General features: G+C 39.8%; 1 protein-coding gene across 1 annotated transcript in view; it reads right to left on the bottom strand.

Annotated features, from left to right (window-relative positions):
• Positions 1-20927, bottom strand: part of KCNH5 (potassium voltage-gated channel subfamily H member 5) — a 305062-nt gene extending 284135 nt beyond the window's left edge. The window contains exon 1 of the mRNA XM_035728053.1: positions 20855-20927. Coding sequence (XP_035583946.1) covers positions 20855-20927 — 73 coding nt within the window. The remainder of the gene's footprint in view (positions 1-20854) is intronic.
• Between the last annotated feature and the right edge of the window lie 1034 nt (positions 20928-21961).

Raw genomic sequence — 21961 nt, 5'->3', positions numbered from 1 at the left:
TCAGAAATAGAACTACCCTATGATCCAGCAACTGCACTCCTAGGTACTTACCCAACAGATACAAATATACAGATTCAAAGGGGTACATGCACCCCAATGTTTATAGCAGCCTTATCAACAATAGCCAAACTATGGAGAGAACCCAAATGTCTATCAACTGATGAGTGGATAAAGAAGATGTATATATATAAAGATATATATAAAATGGAATATTACTCAGCCATCAAAAAGAATGAAATCTTGAGGCGGAGCAAGATGGCGGAGGAGTAGGAGACCTAGATTTCGTCTGGTCTCAGGAATTCAGCTGAATAGGGATCAAACCATTCTGAACACCTACGAACTCAACAGGAGATCGAACAGGAGAGTAGCAACAACTCTCTGAACAGAGAAGCGACCACTTACTGGAAGGTAGGGCGTGCGGAGAAGTGAATCCGAGGCGATATTCGGGAGGATCGACGGCGGGGGAGGGGCCTCCGCCGGCCGCTCTGGCAAGTGCTAGAGCCGCGGAGCACAAAATCGGACCTTTTAGAAGTTGGCTCGGCGGAGGGACGTCGCTGCAGTGGCTAAGCGGGGGGTGGAATCCTCCCGGGACAGTGTGGTCTCAGGACCCTTGGGGTCACAGAGAGACCGGGGGTGCCTGAGTGCGCCAGAGCTCCCAGGTATCAGAGCAGGGAAGCCGGCTGCAGATACGGAGCAGAGTCGCGGGCTCTCAGCTCGGGGTTGCCATAAACTGTGATCTGCAGCCCAGTCGGGGCACGGCTCCCCCAGCAGGGACCCAACAAGCAGCAGATCCGGGGAGACTCCCCTTCCTTGCCGGGGAGGAGCGGTGCGGGAACGCACTGCAGGGATCTGCTGGGTTTGGAGACTCCGAGCGGGGTCGGGTGCCAGAGATAGCAACGCTCGATCACAGGCCGGGTGAGCACGGAGTGCGGCCGGAGACCGGAGACACGGAAGTGACTGCTTTTCTCTGGGGGCGCACTGAGGAGCGGGGCCCCGAGTTCTCAGCTCCTCCGAGTGGAGATTGGCAGGCCACCATTTCTGCCCTGGTCCTCCAAAGCTGTACCGAGACCTTGCAGGGAACAAAAGCTCCTGAGAGCAAACCGGAGCAGCTTCCTTAGCCCCGACCGACAAGGGCGGGGCAATTCCGCCTCCGGCAAAGACATTTGGAAACCACAGCAACAGGCCCCTCCCCCAGAAGATCAGCACAAACAGCCAGCAAGCCAAGACCAAGTTGATCGATCAAGGAGAATAGGAGAACTCCAGCGCTAGGGGAATACTGCACATAGATTCATGGCTTTTTTTTTTTTTTTTACCATGATTCATTATTTCATCAAAGTTAATTTTTGTTGACTGTTTTTTTTTATTTTTCTTTTTCCCTTTTTCAACCAACATCTTATAAATCCCTTTTTTTAAAAAAAAAAAACATTTTTTATTTTTCATTTTTAGAGTCATATTTTATCCCTTCATAGTAGTTACCCTTATTTTTGGCATATATATATAAATTGTTCTCTCTTTAAAATTTTGAGGTACAGTTTCTTCTAACAGATCAAAATATACCCTAAATCACTAGTGTATGACTTTGCTCTAGTCTCCTGCCTGATCACATTCTCTCCCTTTTTCCTTTTTTTTTTTCTTAAATCTTCTTTCTTTTTTCAAACAACTTATCTTACCAAGTCCTTTTATAAAATCCTTTATAATTTTCATCTTTACAGTCATCTTCCATCCCTTCATTGTATCAACCCTTATTTTGTACATATATGTCTTTCTTCCTTTAAAATTTTAGGAGGCACTTTTTTCTAACAGACCAAAATACGCCCAAAATCTAGTGTGTGGCACTGATCTATGCACTAGCCTGATCATATTTGATCATATTCTGCCTTTTTTGTATTGTTTTGTTTTTGTTTTTATCTTTTTTTTCTTTTTTTTTTCTTTTTCTCTTTCTTTTTTCTTTCTTTCCCTTTCTTTTCCCCTGGTTTCAGGTCTTTTCTGATTTGTATACAGTATATTTGCTGGGGACGTTGTAAACCTGTTAGCATTTTGTTCTCTCATTCATCTATTCTCCTCTGGACAAAATGACAAGACGAAAGAAATCACCTCAGCAAAAAGAACAAGAGGTAGTACCGTCAGCCAGGGACCTACTCCATACAGACATTAGTACGATGTCGGACCTAGAGTTCAGAATCATGACTTTAAAGATACTAGCTGGGCTTGAAAAGAGCGTGGAAGTTATTAGAGAAACCCTTTCTGGAGAAATAAAAGAACTAAAATCTAACCAAATCGAAATCAAAAAGGCTATTGATTAGGCGCAATCAAAAATGGGGGCACTAAATGCTAGGATAAATGAGGCAAAAGAGAGAATCAGCGATATAGAAGACCAAATGATGGAAAATAAAGAGGCTGAGAAAAAGAGAGAGAAACAACTACAGGATCACGAGGGCAGAATTCGAGAGAGAAGTGATACGATAAGACGAAACAACATTAGAATAATTGGGATCCCAGAAGAAGAAGAGAGAGAGAGAGGGGCAGAAGGTATATTGGAGCAAATTATAGCAGAGAACTTCCCTAATGTGAGGAAGGAAACAGGCATTAAAATCCAGGAGGCACAGAGAACCCCTCTCAAAATCAATAAAAATAGGTCAACACCCCGACATCTAATAGTAAAACTTACGAGTCTCAGAGACAAAGAGAAAATCCTGAAAGCAGCTCGGGAGAAGAGATATGTAACCTACAATGGTAGAAACATTAGATTGGCAACAGACCTATCCACAGAGACCTGGCAGGCCAGAAAGGACTGGCAAGATATCTTCAGAGCACTAAACGAGAAAAATATGCAGCCAAGAATACTATATCCAGCTAGGCTATCATTGAAAATAGAAGGAGAGATAAAAAGCTTCCAGAACAAACAAAAACTAAAGGAATTTGCAAACACGAAACCAGCCCTACAAGAAATCTTGAAAGGGGTCCTCTAAGCAAAGAGAGAACCTAAAAGCAGCAAAGAGCAGAAACGAACACAGACAACAGACAGTTAACAGTCACCTTACAGGTAATACAATGGCACTAAATTCATACCTTTCAATAGTTACCCTGAATGTAAATGGCCTAAATGCCCCAATTAAAAGACACAGGCTATCAGATTGGATTAAAAAACAGGACCCATCCATATGCTGTCTGCAAGAGACTCATTTTAGACCCGAAGACACCCCCAGATTGAAAGTGAGGAGGTGGAAAACCATTTACCATGCTAATGGACACCAAAAGAAAGCTGGGGTGGCAATTCTTATATCAGACAAACTAGATTTTAAAACAAAGACTGTAATAAGAGATGAGGAAGGACACTATATCCTACTTAAAGGGTCTATCCAACAAGAAGATCTAACAATTGTAAATATCTATGCCCCGAACATGGGAGCAGCCAATTATATAAGGCAATTAATAACAAAAGCAAAGAAACACATTGACAACAATACAATAATAGTGGGGGACTTTAACACCCCCCTGACTGAAATGGACAGATCATCTAAGCAAAAGATCAACAAGGAAATAAAGACTTGAAATGACACACTGGACCAAATGGACTTCACAGACATATTCAGAACATTCCATCCCAAAGCAAAGGAATACACATTCTTCTCTAGTGCCCATGGAACATTCTCCAGAATTGATCACATCCTAGGTCACAAATCAGGTCTCAATCGGTACCAAAAGATTGGGATCATTCCGTGCATATTTTCAGACCACAATGCTTTGAAACTAGAACTCAACCACAAGAGGAAAGTCGGAAAGAACTCAAATACATGGAGGCTAAAGAGCATCCTACTAAAGAATGAATGGGTCAACCAAGAAATTAAAGAAGAATTAAAAAAATTCATGGAAACCAATGAAAATGAAAACACAACTGTTCAAAATCTTTGGGATACAGCAAAGGCAGTCCTGAGAGGAAAGTATATAGCAACACAAGCCTTTCTCAAGAAACAACAAAGGTCTCAAATACACAACCTAACCCTACACCTAAAGGAGCTGGAGAAAGAACAGCAAATAAAGCCTAAACCCAGCAGGAGAAGAGAAATCATAAAGATCAGAGCAGAAATCAATGAACTAGAAACCAAAAGAACAGTAGAACATATCAACGAAACTAGGAGCTGGTTCTTTGAAAGAATTAACAAGATTGATAAACCCCTGGCCAGACTGATCAAAAAGAAAAGAGAAATGACCCAAATCAACAAAATCATGAATGAAAGAGGAGAAATCACAACCAACACCAAAGAAATACAAACAATTATAAGAACATATTATGAGCAACTCTATGCCAGCAAATTAGATAACCTGGAAGAAATGGGTGCATTCCTAGAGATGTATCAACTACCAAAATTGAACCAGGAAGAAATAGAAAACCTGAACAGACCTATAACCACTAAGGAAATTGAAGCAGTCATCAAAAATCTCCCAAGAAACAAAAGCCCAGGGCCAGATGGCTTCCCAGGGGAATTCTATCAGACATTTCAAGAAGAATTAATACCTATTCTCCTGAAACTGTTCCAAAAAATAGAAATGGAAGGGAAACTGCCAAACTCATTTTATGAGGCCAGCATTACCTTGATCCCAAAACCAGACAAAGACCCCATCAAAAAAGAGAATTACAGACCAATATCCTTGATGAACGTGGATGCAAAAATTCTCACCAAAATACTAGCCAATGGGATCCAACAGTACATTAAAAGGATTATTCACCAGGACCAAGTGGGATTTATTCCTGGACTGCAAGCCTGGTTCAACATCCGCAAATCAATCAACGTGATACAATACATTAACAAAAGAAAGAGCAAGAATCATATGATCCTCTCAATAGATGCAGAAAAAGCATTTGACAAAGTACAACATCCTTTCTTGATCAAAACTCTTCAGAGTATAGGGATAGAGGGTACATACCACAATATCATAAAAGCCATCTATGAAAAACCTACAGCGAATATCATTCTCAATGGGGAAAGGCTGAGAGCTTTTCCCCTAAGGTCAGGAACGCGGCAGGGATGTCCACTCTCACCACTGCTATTCAACATAGTATTAGAAGTCCTAGCCACAGCAATCAGACAACAAAAAGAAATCAAAGACATCCAAATCGGCAAAGAGGAAGTCAAACTCTCACTCTTTGCAGATGATATGATACTGTATGTGGAAAACCCAAAAGACTCCACCCCAAAACTGCTAGAACTCATACAGGAATTCAGTAAAGTAGCAGGATATAAAATCAATGCACAGAAATCAGTGGCATTCCTATACACCAACAACAAGACAGAAGAGAGACAAATCAAGGAGTCGATCCCATTTACAATTGCACCCAAAACCATTAGATACCTAGGAATAAATCTAACCAAAGAGGCAAAGGATCTGTACTCAGGAAACTATAAAATACTCATGAAAGAAATTGAAGAAGACACAAAGAAATGGAAAAACGTTCCATGCTCATGGATTGGGAGAATCAACATTGTGAAGATGTCAAGGCTACCTAGAGCAATCTACACATTCAATGCAATCCCCATCAAAATACCATCCACTTTTTTCAAAGAAATGGAACAAATAATCCTAAAATTTGTATGGAACCAGAAGAGACCCAGAATAGCCAGAGGAATACTGAAAAAGAAAAGCAAAGCTGGCGGCATCACAATTCTGGACTTCCAGCTCTATTACAAAGCTGTCATCATCAAGACAGTATGGTACTGGCACAAAAACAGACACATAGATCAATGGAACAGAATCGAGAGCCCAGAAATGGACCCTCAACTCTATGGTCAACTTATCTTTGACAAAGCAGGAATGAATGTCCAATGGCAAAAAGACAGTCTCTTCAACAAATGGTGTTGGGAAAATTGGACAGCCACATGCAGAAGCATGAAACTGGACCATTTCCTTACACCACACACAAAAATAGACTCCAAATGGTTGAAAGACCTAAATATGAGACAGGAGTCCATCAAAATCCTAAAGGAGAACACAGGTAGCAACCTTTTCGACCTTAGCCACAGCAACTTCTTCCTAGAAACATCACCAAAGGCAAGGGAAGCCAGGGCAAAAATGAACTATTGGGATTTCATCAAGATAAAAAGCTTTTGCACAGCAAAAGAAACAGTCCACAAAACCAAAAGACAACCGACAGAATGGGAGAAAATATTTGCAAATGACAGATCAGATAAAGGGCTAGTATCCAAAATCTATAAAGAACTTATCAAACTCAACACCCAAAGAACAAATAATCCAATCAAGAAATGGGCAGAAGACATGAACAGACATTTCTCCAAAGAAGACATCCAAATGGCCAACAGGCACATGAAAAAGTGCTCAACATCGCTCGGCATCAGGGAAATCCAAATCAAAACCTCAATGAGATACCACCTCACACCTGTCAGAATGGCTAAAATTAACAAGTCAGGGAACGACAGATGTTGGCGGGGATGTGGAGAAAGGGGAACCCTCCTACACTGTTGGTGGGAATGCAATCTGGTGCAACCCCTCTGGAAAACAGTATGGAGGTTCCTCAAACAGTTGAAATTAGAGCTACCATTCGATCCAGCAATTGCACTACTGGGTATTTACCACAAAGATACAAATGTAGGGACCCGAAGGGGTACGTGTACCCCAATGTTTATAGGAGCAATGTCCACCATAGCCAAACTGTGGAAAGAGCCAAGATGCCCATCGACAGATGAATGGATAAAGAAGAAGTGGTATATATACACAATGGAATATTATGCAGCCATCAAAAGGAATGAGATCTTGCCATTTGCAATGACGTGGATGGAACTGGAGGGTGTTATGCTAAGTGAAATAAGTCAATCAGAGAAAGACATGTATCACATGACCTCACTGATATGAGGAATTCTTAATCTCAGGAAAGAAACTGAGTGTTACTGGAGTGGTTGGGGGTGGGAGGGATGGGGTGGCTGGGTGATAGACATTGGGGAGGGTATGTGCTACGGTGAGCGCTGTGAATTGTGCAAGACTGTTGAATCACAGTTCTGTACTTCTAAAACAAATAACGCAACATATTTTAAGAAAAAAGAAAAAGAAGAAGATAACAGGAGAGGAAGAAAAGGGGAGTATGTCAGAGGGGGAGACGAACCATGAGAGATGATGGACTCTGAAAAACAAACTGAGGGTTCTAGAGGGGAGGGGGGTAGGGGGATGGGTTAGCCTGGTGATGGGTATTGAGGAGGGCACGTTCTGCATGGAGCACTGGGTGTTATGAACAAACAAGGAATCATGGAACACTGCACCAAAAACTAATGATGTACTATATGGTGATTAACATAAGAATAAAAAAAAATTAAGGAAAAAAAAAAGAATGAAATCTTGCCATTTGCAATGAAACGGATGGAGCTAACGTGTATTATGCTAAGTGAAATAATTCTCACTCATTTGTGGAATTTAAGAAAAAGAACAAATGAACCTATGGCAAGGGGGGAAAGAAAAAAAAGGAGAGAGGGAAACAAACCATTAGAGACTCTTAATGATGGAGAACAAACTGAGGGCTGATGGTGGGAGGTGGCAGGGGATGGGCTAGATGGGTGATGGGGATTAAAGGGGGCACTTGTTGGGATGAGCATGGGTGTTGTATGTAGGTGATGAATCACTGAATTCTACTCCTGAAACAAATATTGTACTGTATGTTAACTAACTAAATTTAAATTAAAAAAAAAAAATCAGTGACCAAGAAGGGAAATTTGAAGCTTAAAAGCAACACGTAAAATTCATGTAGTAATTGTTAATGTTTTCTGAAAGGGATTGGTTAAAGAGGGCATTTCAACAACACTGATTGTCAACTATTCATTATAAATTAAGGTTTTGGGTTGAAATTTTGGTTTTATTAAAAAATTTACTTTGTTTCTGGTCTGAATCAGCCTCTTATTAAAATCAGAAGCTACATGTTTCTAGTCCACGAGAACAACCAGACTGACCAAGCTAAGTCTGTGATATTCTTTCCTGAACTTCTGTAAAGAGAATGCAGAAGTCCCCTGTGTACACAATCACCCTGAATTAAACTCCCTTTGGCTGCATTCTTCTTCACTTCAAGGGAATGAAAAGGAGCTAGATAACAAAGTGATGATGCAGGTGATGTCTAAAGCTTCACTCCAAACCTGGCTCTCAGGGAAATCTTCACTACTTCTATCTATACCCAGATGCTTGAACCAAAACCCAGAAAGGCATCCTTCATACCTCCTCATTTATGCCATCCCTAAACCCTAATAATTCTACCAACTGAAACAGGTCTGCTGCATCTACTTCTCTTCATCTCTATCACTCCCAGCCCAGCCCAGGCCACCATCATCTCTTGCCTAGACCATCACTGGTCCCCTACCATGCTCCTCCTCCTCTGACCTAACTTGCTGTTACACAACAAGTAATCCTTGTGGCCAGATTTGTCCACTGCACTTGGAATGCAATGCAAAAGCCTGACCCTGAATAGCCAGGCCCCAGCTTTCTCTTCTTTTGCTTACTGCAATCCAACTACACTGGCCTTTAAACTTCACAAACTTAGCCACTCATTTTCTCTCTCTTTAGGACTGTTCACCTGTTTTCTCTTCACCTGAAATATTGTTCTGCCCACTTATCATCTAGCCATCTCTTACTTTGGGGCTCCATTTTACACTACTGCCTTAGAAAGACCTTCCCTGACACCAGCTCCCAATCAAAATTAATCCCTGTTATTCCTAGTCACAGCACCCTTTCCTTTTCTTCACCATGCTTATCATAATTTGTAATCATATGCTGGACATGGGTTTGTTGAATTCCTGTCTCTCCTCCCAGACTCTGAGTTCCATGCAGTCAGAGACCATGTCTGTTTATTCATCACTGCATCCCCACAAGTGTTTGTTGAATGATCAAACACAAACATAAAAATTCTGATTCCTATTTAAATCATATAATCAACAATTATTAGAGCAATGCTAGATATTGTCAAGAATTATAGATAAGGACCGTGCTAGGTAGTTTTCTTCAAAGAACAGACAATTCTATGAAAAAAAAAAAAATCAGGGATTCCCAAGCAGACTTTCCCGCACTCTGGAAATTTGTAAATTTAAGTCGTGGAGTCTATCCTATTTTTTAAGCTTGTCTTCTGGGTGAGTGATATCTATAGATAAATTTAAGCTTTATAGAAGAGTAACAACAGAACAATCCCTGAAGCACATATAGCACATGCTATTTGGGTTAAATAAAATTCTGGCACAGATGGCTAAACAAGAGCATAAATAACTAATATGTCATAATCCACAATATTGATTTCTGGTAGATGCCTCGCTCACTTCCACTATGGAATAACAGAATATAAGGCTGGTATCTTTCCTGTTCTTACAGATACACCTTTACCCTACAGCTCTATAGCAAGGTAATGTGTGTGTGTGTGTGTGTGTGTGTGTGTGTGTAGATACATACATTTTGTACCTTCCACAATGAGACTAATTATTATATGATAATATTGGCAACATTAAGCAGACTATCACTGTGGGAGTTTGAAGTATGCAAAAAATATCTGTTAATTTATTCAAACTTGTTCAGCTGTCATCAAAGATAAAAATATGCCTCCACTTTTCATCTCCTTCAATATCAAAGGTACATGTTTAAGTTTCTCTGTTTCTTTGATGGCATTAACTTCAACGTTTTTCCAACTAGCCAAAGTGGTTTAGAATGCATGAGATTCTTTAACATATATTTCTGAAATTCTAATGATAGGAATAATAGCAATTTTGCTATAGAAAGTATTTCTTCATGCACAAAAAAGAATGTTCAACAATTCAAAATTCCTACTTTTAATAGTTGGCGTTTTGTTCATGAGAAGATGGGCTTCTAAAAAGTATACTGGTCAGAATTATTAGAAACAAAATGTAACGGCAGTAATGAATATAGGACTCATAGTCTTGGAATACAATAGAAAACCTTCACCCTGATATAGATAATGACAAACTTTTACTGAATTTTATTATAATGAAATTTCTTAAAATACCTGAAGCCATAAGACATTCACTAGTTATATAATCTTGGACAAAAGCGAAATCAGTCAAAATGTGTTTATCAGGGGGAAAAAGCATTACATACTTAATTTTTAAGCATTTTTCAACCTTGCGAATAAACAAACCTTGTTTTTGCAAAAGATGTGCATCTGTGAAGGGATTATATATTTTCTTTGAAGTTAACCTTTTAAGGCAATCAACACTAATGGCTAGATAACTAATGAAGAATTCCAATTAAAAGATGAGACTAACTTGCACACCTGGTAGAAACACACAAGTGAGGCTTTTCTGAATGCATTTACAATCTAATTAATTTTCTAAAGCATTGTTCTATTTTTTTTTCTATTATCTATGCAATAGGAGCTAATTGTGTAAGGGAAAGATACAGATCACAAATTCCTTTCTCTCCTTTGGCCAGCTTTCACAGGGCCAGTTACAGAGAGGCTGACATTTCTGCCTTCTTCTTCAGCTTCTGCAAGTACTGCCAGATACTGAGCTAAAGAGAACTGATGTTTCTTTGGCTCTAAATGGTAGTTATTTGTTGGAGGGAAGAGTGATGTTTGTTTGGGGTTTTGTTTTTTTCTCCAAATAAGTAAGCCCTTGGTCAAATGAGTCCAAATATGACTTAAAATGTCATTGAGTTAATTCTTTGTTTTCTTCAAGTTAAAAAAAACACACACACACAAAACAGAAAGAAGGACAGAAAATCTCCCCTACCTTACCTTATCTAGAGAAAATAGGAAAAGGTGAATATTTATTAAGCTCTTACTATAATGAGGTACCATGCAAGATCTGTTACATTTATGGCTTTGCTGAGTCTTTCCACTGACTTGCAAGGTAGTATTTACAATCCTAGGGAGGCCTAGTGTTTCACCATGGGTAAGGTCTAGAGCCGGGACAAGAGTCTGTGTCATCACGATGGAAATGTCTTTGCTCTGTGGAGAGTTCTGTTCTCTGAGCCTTAGAAATGTTCCCACAGAGTCTCAGAAAGATTGCCAGTTACTTTGACTATGGTTGCTCTAGGAGAGAGAAAGACAGCTTTAGAAATGAATAAGGAGAATGTATCACACCTTTCATTCCTCACACAGAGATAAGGTATTTTGTTTCTGAGCCCCATTAACGAAGCCACTCTTTTCTTTTCACCTATAATTCCTTCTTTGGTCCATCATATTTACATATATTGGCTGCATATGATGTCAGTTGTGGACACGTTTCATGCCCTGACATCAATCAGTATAGTTAATCATCAGGAATTTACTTTGCACACAACACTCCTAGGAGGTACAAAAGAAGTACATGGGAAAATTCTTACCTCCAAGGATTGATCATCTAGTTAGGAAGACCAATATTCCACTGATTGTGAAGCCAAAGAAGACCCTCAGATTTCTAGACTAAAAGCCTAAAATTTTTAAATTTTTTTTTGAGTATAGATGACACACAATGTTGCCTTAGTTTCAGGTGTACAGCTTAGTGATTCAACCTCTCTATAAGTTATGCTGTGCCCACCACAAGTGGGGTGTTCCCATGTAACACTGTTACAATGCCATCGACTGTATTCCTTATTCTGTAACTTTTATTCCCATGACTTATTCATTCAATAAGTAGAAGCCTGTATCTCCCACCCCCCTTTACACATCCTGCCCATCCTTCCAACCCCCTTCCCTCTGGCAACCATCAATTTGTCCTCTATTAATTTATAAGTCTGATCCTGCTAAAAGACTAACATATTAAAGGCACCTTTGACAGAGATGGGGAAACAGCAAAGTGAGTAAGTCCGTTTGAAGCCAAAACTAATGATAACTTCCATTCTGGCCGCCACTGGGGTTTAGATTACTTGTGAGAAACACAAGAAGAGAAATTCTGTAGGCCATTGGAAACACAGAACCGGGACACAGAGAGGATACAGTTTAAATTATGACAGAGGACAAGCTTGCTCCGAACAGCAGGGTGAAGATGTGTAAGAGAGATGGTTGAAGTTTGAACCTGGAGGACCACTTATTCTTCAGGAGAGGGGAGGCAAGGGGAAGGGAGGGACAGTTCAAGGAAGGGAGGAGAAAGGGAACCCGAAAGGTGGAGGAGGGGCTAGAAAGAGAAACCAGGAAAAAGGGCCAGAGAAAGTGCAAAGTCATGAAGACCAAAAGACAAACAAGTGTGGGGAGAGGGTGGTGGAGCATCATCTCAAATCCTGCAAAGTCAGAAAATAGGAACAAATAAAAGGCCTTTGGATTCACAAGGATGCTCGTTTGTAATCTTCTAGGACATTTTAACATTATAGTACAGCCGGAAATCATTTGAAAGAGGTGCAAAAGGAAATCATTTGAAAGAGGTGCAAAAGGAAATGGTGACCAAGAATCAAAGACATCGACTACCGATGGCGTGTTCAAAGATTTAAAACATCTAAATGATAGTAATAACTAAAAGCACTGACAAAGTATTTGTTATATGCCAGACACTGTTCTCACTACTTTGTATGGATTACTTCATTTAATCCTCACTCCAGCACCATAAGCTAGGTACTCTTTTTACTTGTATTTTACAGAGGAGAAAACTAGGTACCAACAAGTAAGGCACAGAGCTAGCAAGCACTGGAGTCAACTCTCATGCGAGCCTATGGCTCCTAACCAACGTGCACACTGCCCCTCACAGAAAAAAAAAAAGGCATTATTTTTATCATTGTGTTTATTATGCATCCTCAGTGCTTATATCAGCGCCTAGCACGTAGGAGGCACTCAATACATTTTTGTTTCACTAATAAATTATTAACTAAACAGTATATGCGGGTCAAGCAAAAGGATGGGAGCTGATTGGGGGGGATTTTATTCTGGGCCCATTCAACCCTTGTTGAAGAATTTTTCTGTTCTCCCAATGCTATAACTATATGAATATAAACTTATTGTGCTTTAACTTCCCCAAATAAAAAATATGCCAGCAGACAGAAAAGGCTTACAGAAAAGATCAGGATAAAGATTAACTTCTCCCCTCAATCCAAGTGAGTTGTTTGATTTTCAGTCAAACTTGGCGATCTGAGGCTGGCCCTGCCATCTTTAAAAAGCCAAAATCCATTTTCTCTCGTCTGTGGGATTCTGTCCCGAACTACAAGCTGCTCCTCAAGGCAAAACTCACTCAGAAGATACTTAAACTGGGAAGGATCGATTCCCAAGGATAAAACTTGCCATCTCCTAACTGTGAAATTATTTTTTAAAAATTTAACTAGAATCTACAAATCTCTATACACTTTTCTTGTACAAAACAGCCTAGTTTTAAACCCTTAGAGAGTAGAACAAAAGCAGTAGGAAATGTTTTAGCTGTACATCAAGTTGGAATAGGAGATGAGCATGAGATCGCTTATATGTTCACCTCTCATGCTCTCATGAGTCCCATGTGATCTGCCCCATACAATGCAATTTCCGCTCTCAGATATACCCATTGACTAAATATTTTAAACTATTCAATCACTTATATAAGCTTACCTAATAGATTTAATCAGCATTGTTTTTGAAAAAATCAATTATGGACTTGTTCAATTTAGGAGACAAAATCAAAAAGCAACTAATACTTGGTGCTCTGTGCTCTTCACAGTGGAAGATGTAAAAGTATTGTGAGGTATGACCCATATCATTAAGGAGCTTATTTCGTACAGCAACATGTCCATGACTTTCTAATTATATGTCATTACCTCTAGGAACTGCTATAACTGTGCCTCTAAGCTCAGATCTCAAGTCCCATACCTTTGTAATTAGTATTTATATTTTTCTAATGGGACCAGACGCTGAGAAACAAATCTATTTCAACAAAATTTCAAATAGTTTTCTTTTTTTTTTTAAAAGCATTATAAATGCTTTCTCATCTCCATTTTTTTTTAAAGCTTTTATTTATTTATTTGAAAGAGAGAGAATGAGAGATAGAGAGCATGAGAGGGAAGAGGGTCAGAGGGAGAAGCAGACTCCCTGCTGAGCAGGGAGCCCGATGCGGGACTCGATCCCGGGACTCCAGGATCATGACCTGAGCCGAAGGCAGTCGCTTAACCAACTGAGCCACCCAGGCGCCCTCAAATAGTTTTCAACCACTCTTCCTTTCTAAGTTTTTTTTTTTAACTGCTCTTCAATTAATTTTTCTACCTTTTCCACGTGAAAACTTAATGTATCACAAAACTACTATCTAAAATATATACAAATATCTCAGGGTGCCTGGGTGGCTCAGATGGTTAAGCCTCTGCCTTCGGCTCAGGTCATGATCCCAGGGTCCTGGGATGGAGACCCGCCATCGGGCTCCTGGCTCAGCGGGGAGCCTGCTTCTCCCTCTCCCTCTGTCTCTCCCCCTGCTCATGCTCTCTCTCTTTGTATCTCTGTGTCTCAAATGAATAAATAAAATATTTTTTTAAAAAACAAAAAATAAAATATATACAAATATCTCTTTATTAGTAATAGTACCACATACAACCAAAAACTAAAATAATGTCTAAAATTCACACTCAATATTATCACTTCCACCATTCAATCAAATATTCCAAGACAAAGCATTTCCAATATTAACTTCTATATTTTATAAAATGGGAATATTTACATGATTCTTTTTAGTGATTCTTTAGCGATGACAAGGAGTCATGCCATATATATTATAAAGCTAAGAGTATTTGGTGAAACATGAGGATTTTTTTCGGCTTTCTTGAGGTATAGACAAATAAAAATGTTATGTATTTAAGATGTACAACTTGATGGTTTCATAAATGTATACATGGTGAGGTGATTACCACAATCAAGTTAATTAACATAATCATCACCTCACATACTTTTTCTTTTTCCTCTGTGTGACAAGAACATAAAGTGGGATTTTTAAAAATTCCACTGTGTTATTGGTACAGGAAAATGTTTTATAAATGTCCATTTCTTAGAGCACATCAAACCACTGTCTTTGACTTGAATTTCCACAATAATAATTGCCACTGGTTTTGGATTCTGACTTTGTTATTCATGTTTACTGGATTTCACAACATATCTCCTTTATTCATAAAAGTGCTGTATGGAATGTTTTAATTTTTCCAATTAAAACTAATTTTGTTTGGGACATTTTAAGCATCTCCCAATATTTGGTTTCTAACCCTAACAAAAAGAAAAAGAAATTCCTGAAGCCAAGATTCAGACTTGCTGATTGGCAAGAAACAAAACCTCTTCAAGTAGCATTATCTCCAACCATATTCTGGGGAAAGTTTAATAACTTTGGAGAACTTCAGAGAATATTTTATCTAGCTCTGTATTTTATTTTAAAAGTCTGGATAACATCAAAATACTAGAATCCTACAATCTCCTAGGAAAATAACTATAAATCTGTGAACTATCTTTCAATAAAATCAAAGCACTGTCAGGAACTCATTCTACTTCACTGATTTAATATGAATTATATCAAGACATCTGGTAGAGGAAAAATTTTATTGAAATAGAAAATATATATGGACATTATACGGCATTTTTCTGCAAAACTTTTTATTTCATGGATATCACCACTGCACCAAAAATGGTTTATTACAATAAAGTTTTGTTCATCTGCTAAAGTAAATAGTATACTAGTCTAAAATGTATTTAAATATGTTCCTTTACATAAACTGTTTTTATTAATAGCCAATTTATTTAGTCACAAAATGTTGGTCGCCATCAACTAAAATAAGACTGTAATAATTAAAAGAAATGAATACGTTTTTTCATTTCACTTCCTTATACATCTTACATTTTAGATATTTTCTTCCAAGAGTAACAACTAACTACATTGGTTTTAACCTCCAATCAAACTCGATGGAAAAAATCATGAAAACAGAAAAAGGAAGACAGGCACTACTTGGTTCACCTGTGCCAGAACCTATAGTGACCTCTTGTGGTAAATACTATCTACAGAGCTTTGGAGAACAAGACCTTTTCCTAGGCCAGACACTGGAGAACATAGAAGCATTGTTCCTCCGTGCTAGCAAACAGCCGTCACCAACAATGGAAGTAAAAGACAAATACTAACTAAACTAAAGGATTTCTTGTTGGAAGTCTACTCAGTCGTTGTCAATGAAAATATTCATAGTTGCTTTCTTCTATTAAAAACTATAGTGTCTTATATGGTTCTTTCAGTAGGGCAAAGGATGGCTGGGGACATGGAGTTCTTAACACCCCTGCTCCTGGAATCAAGCAAAAGATAGACAAAGAGGGCAATTTCTGGTGAAGACAAGAGTGAACTGGGGTAAGCAGCGTTCTGGTCAGTAAAGCAGGCTCTAGAGCCAGAGATAATCTGCTAGTTAATTTATAAATACAGTTCAGGGAGTGGTCAGTATAATTTCAACCTCTACGATGTATTAAAAGTAAAAGTGATACATGGTATGACCTGGGTTAAGCAATGCTTCAGACACTATGCAGTTCTGTCACTATTTCCTGAATAGTGGTTTAGATGTTAAAGAAAATCTTTCAAGAAAAAAATATCATGAACATTATATCAAAAAAAAATCATGTTTTCACCATTTTTTACCTTGGATACTACTAAAAAGGTATGATACCTTTTTTTGGTTTTATTTTTAAAACATTAGTTCTCTATTTCTTCTCCTATAGGTTCCCTTTTAAGATCTCAGTTTTTACAAATGCTAATTATAGCAAAAAAATAATTGTGGATTTTCTGTAAAAGGTGACTGAGTCAAGAACGTGCTTGTAGAACATAAATATCTCAAGCCATAATGGAAAATCGAATATATTGAACTTCTCTTGCAAGATAAGTGGTTGATAAAATACTACCTTTTCTGTTTTCGTCTTTCCTGAGCCCCTTTTTTCCTCTAAAGAGAAAAACACTTCTAGTTTTTCATAATGTTTAGAATATTAAAGAACAATAATCAAATTCTAATAAAAAGATATTAAATTTGGTATGTGTCATATTTCAAAATAGCAACCTAGTTCACTGTCATGGACACTAATCATTTCTGCCTATTTGTTAAGGAATCAAAGACAACATACAAATAAAACGTGCTGCCCAAGGACATAGGTTGAAGGCCTTGGAAGTGTTGTGTTTTGTTTTGTTTGAGTCTAAAATTTCACCTATAACTCTTAAATATTCTTGATTTCTTTCAGGTATTTACCCTCTACCCACAGGTTTACTGCTCCCTACAGCCCAATGTACACTGATGAATAGCTTTCATAAATAATTGAAATTTAAATAAGGGAAGATAGCCTAATAATGTGCCAGATGCCGGTTCAGTCAATAAGCACTTCAGGCTGAGGCCTTCTATGAGACCTTTCACAGATGTGATGAACTAGTTTCCAAACATTCTGTTCCTAGCAACTCATTTTGAACCTCCTGGCCAAAAATGTATTTAACCTTGCTATTACACTTATACTTTTGACCTTTACAACTTCTTAGACGATATCCACTAGAATCACATGTTAAGAATTATTGTAATTCCTTTCATTTATCTAAAACTGATCTTGTCTTTTATCTTAACACTAAAAAGAGGAATTCCCTACTTGTACTATTTTGGGATTTGGCCATAAAGTATGTTTGTATTCATCCTACTCAATAGCCCTCATTATTTTATTTTACAGACTTTGAATCACTAGTAGCAATTTGAAATGCTTCCCCATAACAGATTGAGTCAACCAAATAAGGAAAATAAAAATCCAATCTCAAGAGGTGTAAAGAAACTGCAAACAGGAGCTAGTACTACTGTGGGGCACAGAATACAGCACTGTTCGTCTGGGAAATTGCAACTGAAGAATTACGAACTTTATCAGGAAGTGCTCCATTTTAAAAGCTACATCCGAATAGACCACACTTCATGCTCTTTTGTTCCACGTCATCAAGAAGTTCTCTGATGGATGTCTAATTGGCTGAGATTTCAGTTCATTAGTGATATCCATGGACAAATAAGTGCCTGATGTTTTTCTCTGTGTCTAACACTTTTCCGAATCTGATATCCCCCCCCCCCAGTTCTGTATCTCTGTTTCTGTATTTCCGTTACTTTCCACATCTCTCTTTTGCTCTTTGTGTGTGTGTGTGTGTGTGTGTGAGAGAGAGAGAGAGAGAGAGAGAGAGAAAGAGAGAGAGAGAGTTTTTTCCGGTACCTCTGTCTTTGTATCTGGCTGAATGGTTTTCTGTTTATCTCCATACATCTCTCTGTACAATTTCTGTATCATCTGACACTCATTAAAAGATCTGATCTTTTCATATGAAGAAAATGATGTTGTATCAGAAAGAGAAGCATTTCATGGGGTAAAAGTAAATAGGCAACCCCAGCCTATCTTTCTTCAATTTCTTTCCTTTCCACTAAAGCTCTGCCAACACTTCACTTTCAATGTGGTTAAGTTAGTGAATAATGAAATCTTCAATGTGACAAACCTCATCCATCTGTGAGAATCCTGAAGGGAATTTTCTCTGTGAGTCTCAATTAAATAATTTCTCAGAATGAATCTTTCTATTTCTCTGCCAAATCATATAGAAATGGCAACAACTGTGGGATACTCCCACATGAATGTGCAGACCAATTTAACACTGTAATTCTCAATTTCTGGGGTTCTTCCTGTAAAAGTAGTACTGAGACTTTCTAGTTTTTACTACCTACACATGCACATATACCTAGCTTACATGTCCAACACATTTCAAACAAAGCTCAGAGGTATTGAGAAGTGGTATTAAAAGTTAGCCATAAGCAATGAGAAGTGATATTTTAAATGCCAAAACAGATCAATTTTCATTTGCACTTGGTGTTATTTATGGAAAGAAGCATTAAACCAATGAAGCAATTATATAGGGGAGGTGTCAAAAAGATAAAACATTCATTAATTTGGAGGGTAATTGTAAAATAGAAGCAGCAGAAGCAGATATTTCTAAGCCACATTAAGGTAAAGTCTTAATTTCTTGTATATCTGCAATAAGAGATATTCCAAAAACTGGCTCATCGTTCAATCTGTAGAAGAAGTTTCAACCACAGATGCTATATTAGTCAACTTCAGTCAAGGAATTCTCATCTTCTTTCTGGTTATCATGCAGAGGAACAGAGTCTGTGGGTTTTATTTTTTTAAGGCCTTCTCTGAAAAGTCCTCTCACAGACCAAATTGCATGGAGTTGAAATAACCCAAGAGGATAAGAAAGCTCAAATAAAACGTATGTATCTTAGATAGTTGATCCCAATAACCTTTAAATTTCCCAAATGAGTTGTTTTAATAGTAACATCCCGTTGTACTCTAAGTCTTCGCTTAATATACATAAGGGTAATGTATAAACACAGAAATTGCCTACCGTTATGAATTTGTATTTTGTGTTATCATAAAAAATCAAAAATACAGTTGAAATCACACTGGAATGGTTAAAAATACTACAGATTTTTTTAATTAGACTGAGACTATTAGCTACTTTTTCAACCAAAAAGTCTGCTCTAGACTTGTAAAATATCAGGTGTTGACCAAAGTGGAAGAAATAAAGTCACAAGCTTCGAATTAAAACCAAATATCATGGCAGAGATTTATGAAAAATGCCTTGCGACACTTAAATGTAGATAGTCCCAAAATCAGGGGAAATATCTGTAAGCCTAGTTTTAGAAAAGATCCTAATCTAAGAATTAGTATAATCTAGTCAACCAATTCAGGGAAAGCATAATTATTTTTTTTAGTGTGACCCTCTCTTACCCACTAGGCAGAGAGCTTCTTGAGAACAGAAGTGTTTTCACCATTTCTTTTATCCAAAGGACCCCAGAGAGTGTCTGTTGTATATGGCACCCAAATAAATATTGTTTCAATGAATGAGCAAACAATGAATTATGGAACTGCATAGAGTATTTCCATTGTTCTACTGTAATCAATATGCAGAAATATCTTTCTCATAAGTCTCCAAATAAGAGATCTCAAAATAAAATAACAGGCCTCTAAAGGAAAAAACTTTAAAGGATACTTCACATATCTTGCTTTAAAATTGGAAATTATATAAAAGAATTAAAAAGACATGAAAGATGGAGATTTCTGTAACATGCAAAGTTTAGAAGGTCTTAAAATGTGAACTATATAATGATCCTGATTCAGAATATCTTGGAGGAAATGAATTTATAAATGCATGGCATTTTAAAGACACTTTAAGGCAAGAAAACCTTACAATCAGTAGCAAAGTAGAATGGCATTTCTAAAAATTCTTTCTCCAGTTACTTTAAAAGCACGGTAGCTATTGCTTCCCTTTTACATTTCGCCTGTTTAAGTCAAATCAAATATATCATATAGATTAATATAGACCAATGCACACTGAAAAAAAATTAAAGAAACTTTAAACACGAACTTAACCATAGTAATTGCCTTCCCATTTTTCAAGTACTCTATTAGGTTCAACTCCAACTATTCTCCCCTGCACAAGGTTCCTTTCAGCAGTGCTCATTGGGCCCCAAAGCCATTCCAGAGACTTAAATCTTATTAAGTAGCCACTTTCACAGCCATTCCCAACTTGAGGGAAACGCTTCCACTAAGATTAACTCTAAGAATTTGATCAGTCCCTGAAGTCAGCTTGGGGAAAAAATGTGGGGAAAGGATGAGCAAGAAATATATCCCTCATCAAAGCAAAACTCAACTTTATTCTCCAGTTGAACCTACACCCTACCAGCTCTCTCTTCCCTTCCTCCCCTTCTGGGCTCTGGACAGGTGGGTGGTAGGTGAGTATGTCTTGGAGAGGGGATGCAACTAACTTTCCTCCACCACCTTATTCTGCTCCCCACCCCGAATCAGGTCCCACTAGTAACTGAAGCCACCAGGTAGAGCTGTCTGTATCCCCCTCCCCCTTAGGAGAGGGATGGGATGGGGAGGATGGGGGGCACGCGTGGGCAGGATGGAGGTGGGGGTGTTCTGAACTGCAACTCTTCTTACCGCTGGAGCGCCTGACGATGTTCTCCAAAAATGTGTTCTGCGGTGCCACCAGCCCTCTCTTGCCCCCCGGCATCCTGGGTCTGAAGAGCGGCGGCCAGGATCCGCGGCGGGGGAGGGGGGGATGCAGGAAGAGAAGGTGGAGGAAGAGGAGGAAAAGGTGGAGAAGATCGAGCCGAAAGAAGTGGGGGCGCGGCGGCGGCGACGGCGTCCCCTGACTGTGTCTCCAGCCGGACCCGGATGAGCAGCTCTGGGGAGGAGGACCAGGCAGTTCATGGTAGTAGCGCTCCCCCGGCCGCCGCTGCCCAGTCTGTGGCGGTGCCGCACACGGGGCTCGGGAACTGCAGGCTCCGCGGGGCACAGTGCGCCTGCGCCGCCCCCGCTGTCGCTGTCCCGCCGGTGCTGATGCTGAAGCTGCTGCTGAGGCTGCTGCCGCGGCGGCGGTCGCCTGGGCGCGGACTCAGCATTTCTCCCGCTGCCCCGCGCCCCGGGGCTGGGGAGCGGGAAGTGTCAACTCAAGCTCTCGCTCCCAGTCCCTCTCAGTCCAGATGCGGACCTCTTTACTGAGCCTTCCTCTCCTCCTTCCCTGGCCCACCCCTCCCGCGCAGCTGGATCGCGGCTGCCCAGCTGAGCCCAACTTCTGCCGGGCGGTGCGCACGGTGGCCGCTCCTCTCTCCCCGGAGATCCAGACAAACGTTCGCTGTCCAATGGGGCCACGGAGCGGGAGAGGAAGTGAGAAGCGAGCAGGATGCCAGAGACAGCAATGGACAGTCGGAGGGCTTACATCTCAGCTTCTCCCGCCGGGGTCCCGAGCCCCGGCTGCTCCCAAAGACGCGGCTGTCAGGGCGAAGGTGTCGAGCAGCTCCCGCTCCAGCTGAGGCTGAGCGCCGAGCAGGGACTGGCTGGGAGGCGCGCGGGGACGCAGAGCAGCCACCTGACGCTGCTACCGCCCCCCTCCGGGCTTTGGCGCCCGAAGCTCAACAGAAGAGCCGTCAGCACCCGCCCTGCCCTACGCCCAGGAGCCGGGGCCAGTTAGGGTCTGCGCGCGGAGAGCGCGGGAATGGCCCCTGCCCCTCCGGCTGGAGCTGGCGCGCGTGGGAGTCTCCCCAG

Source organism: Zalophus californianus, chromosome 6 (assembly GCF_009762305.2).
Source record: "Zalophus californianus isolate mZalCal1 chromosome 6, mZalCal1.pri.v2, whole genome shotgun sequence".
Taxonomy (NCBI): Eukaryota; Metazoa; Chordata; class Mammalia; order Carnivora; family Otariidae; genus Zalophus; species Zalophus californianus.
This window is presented reverse-complemented; position numbering and strand designations above follow the sequence as displayed.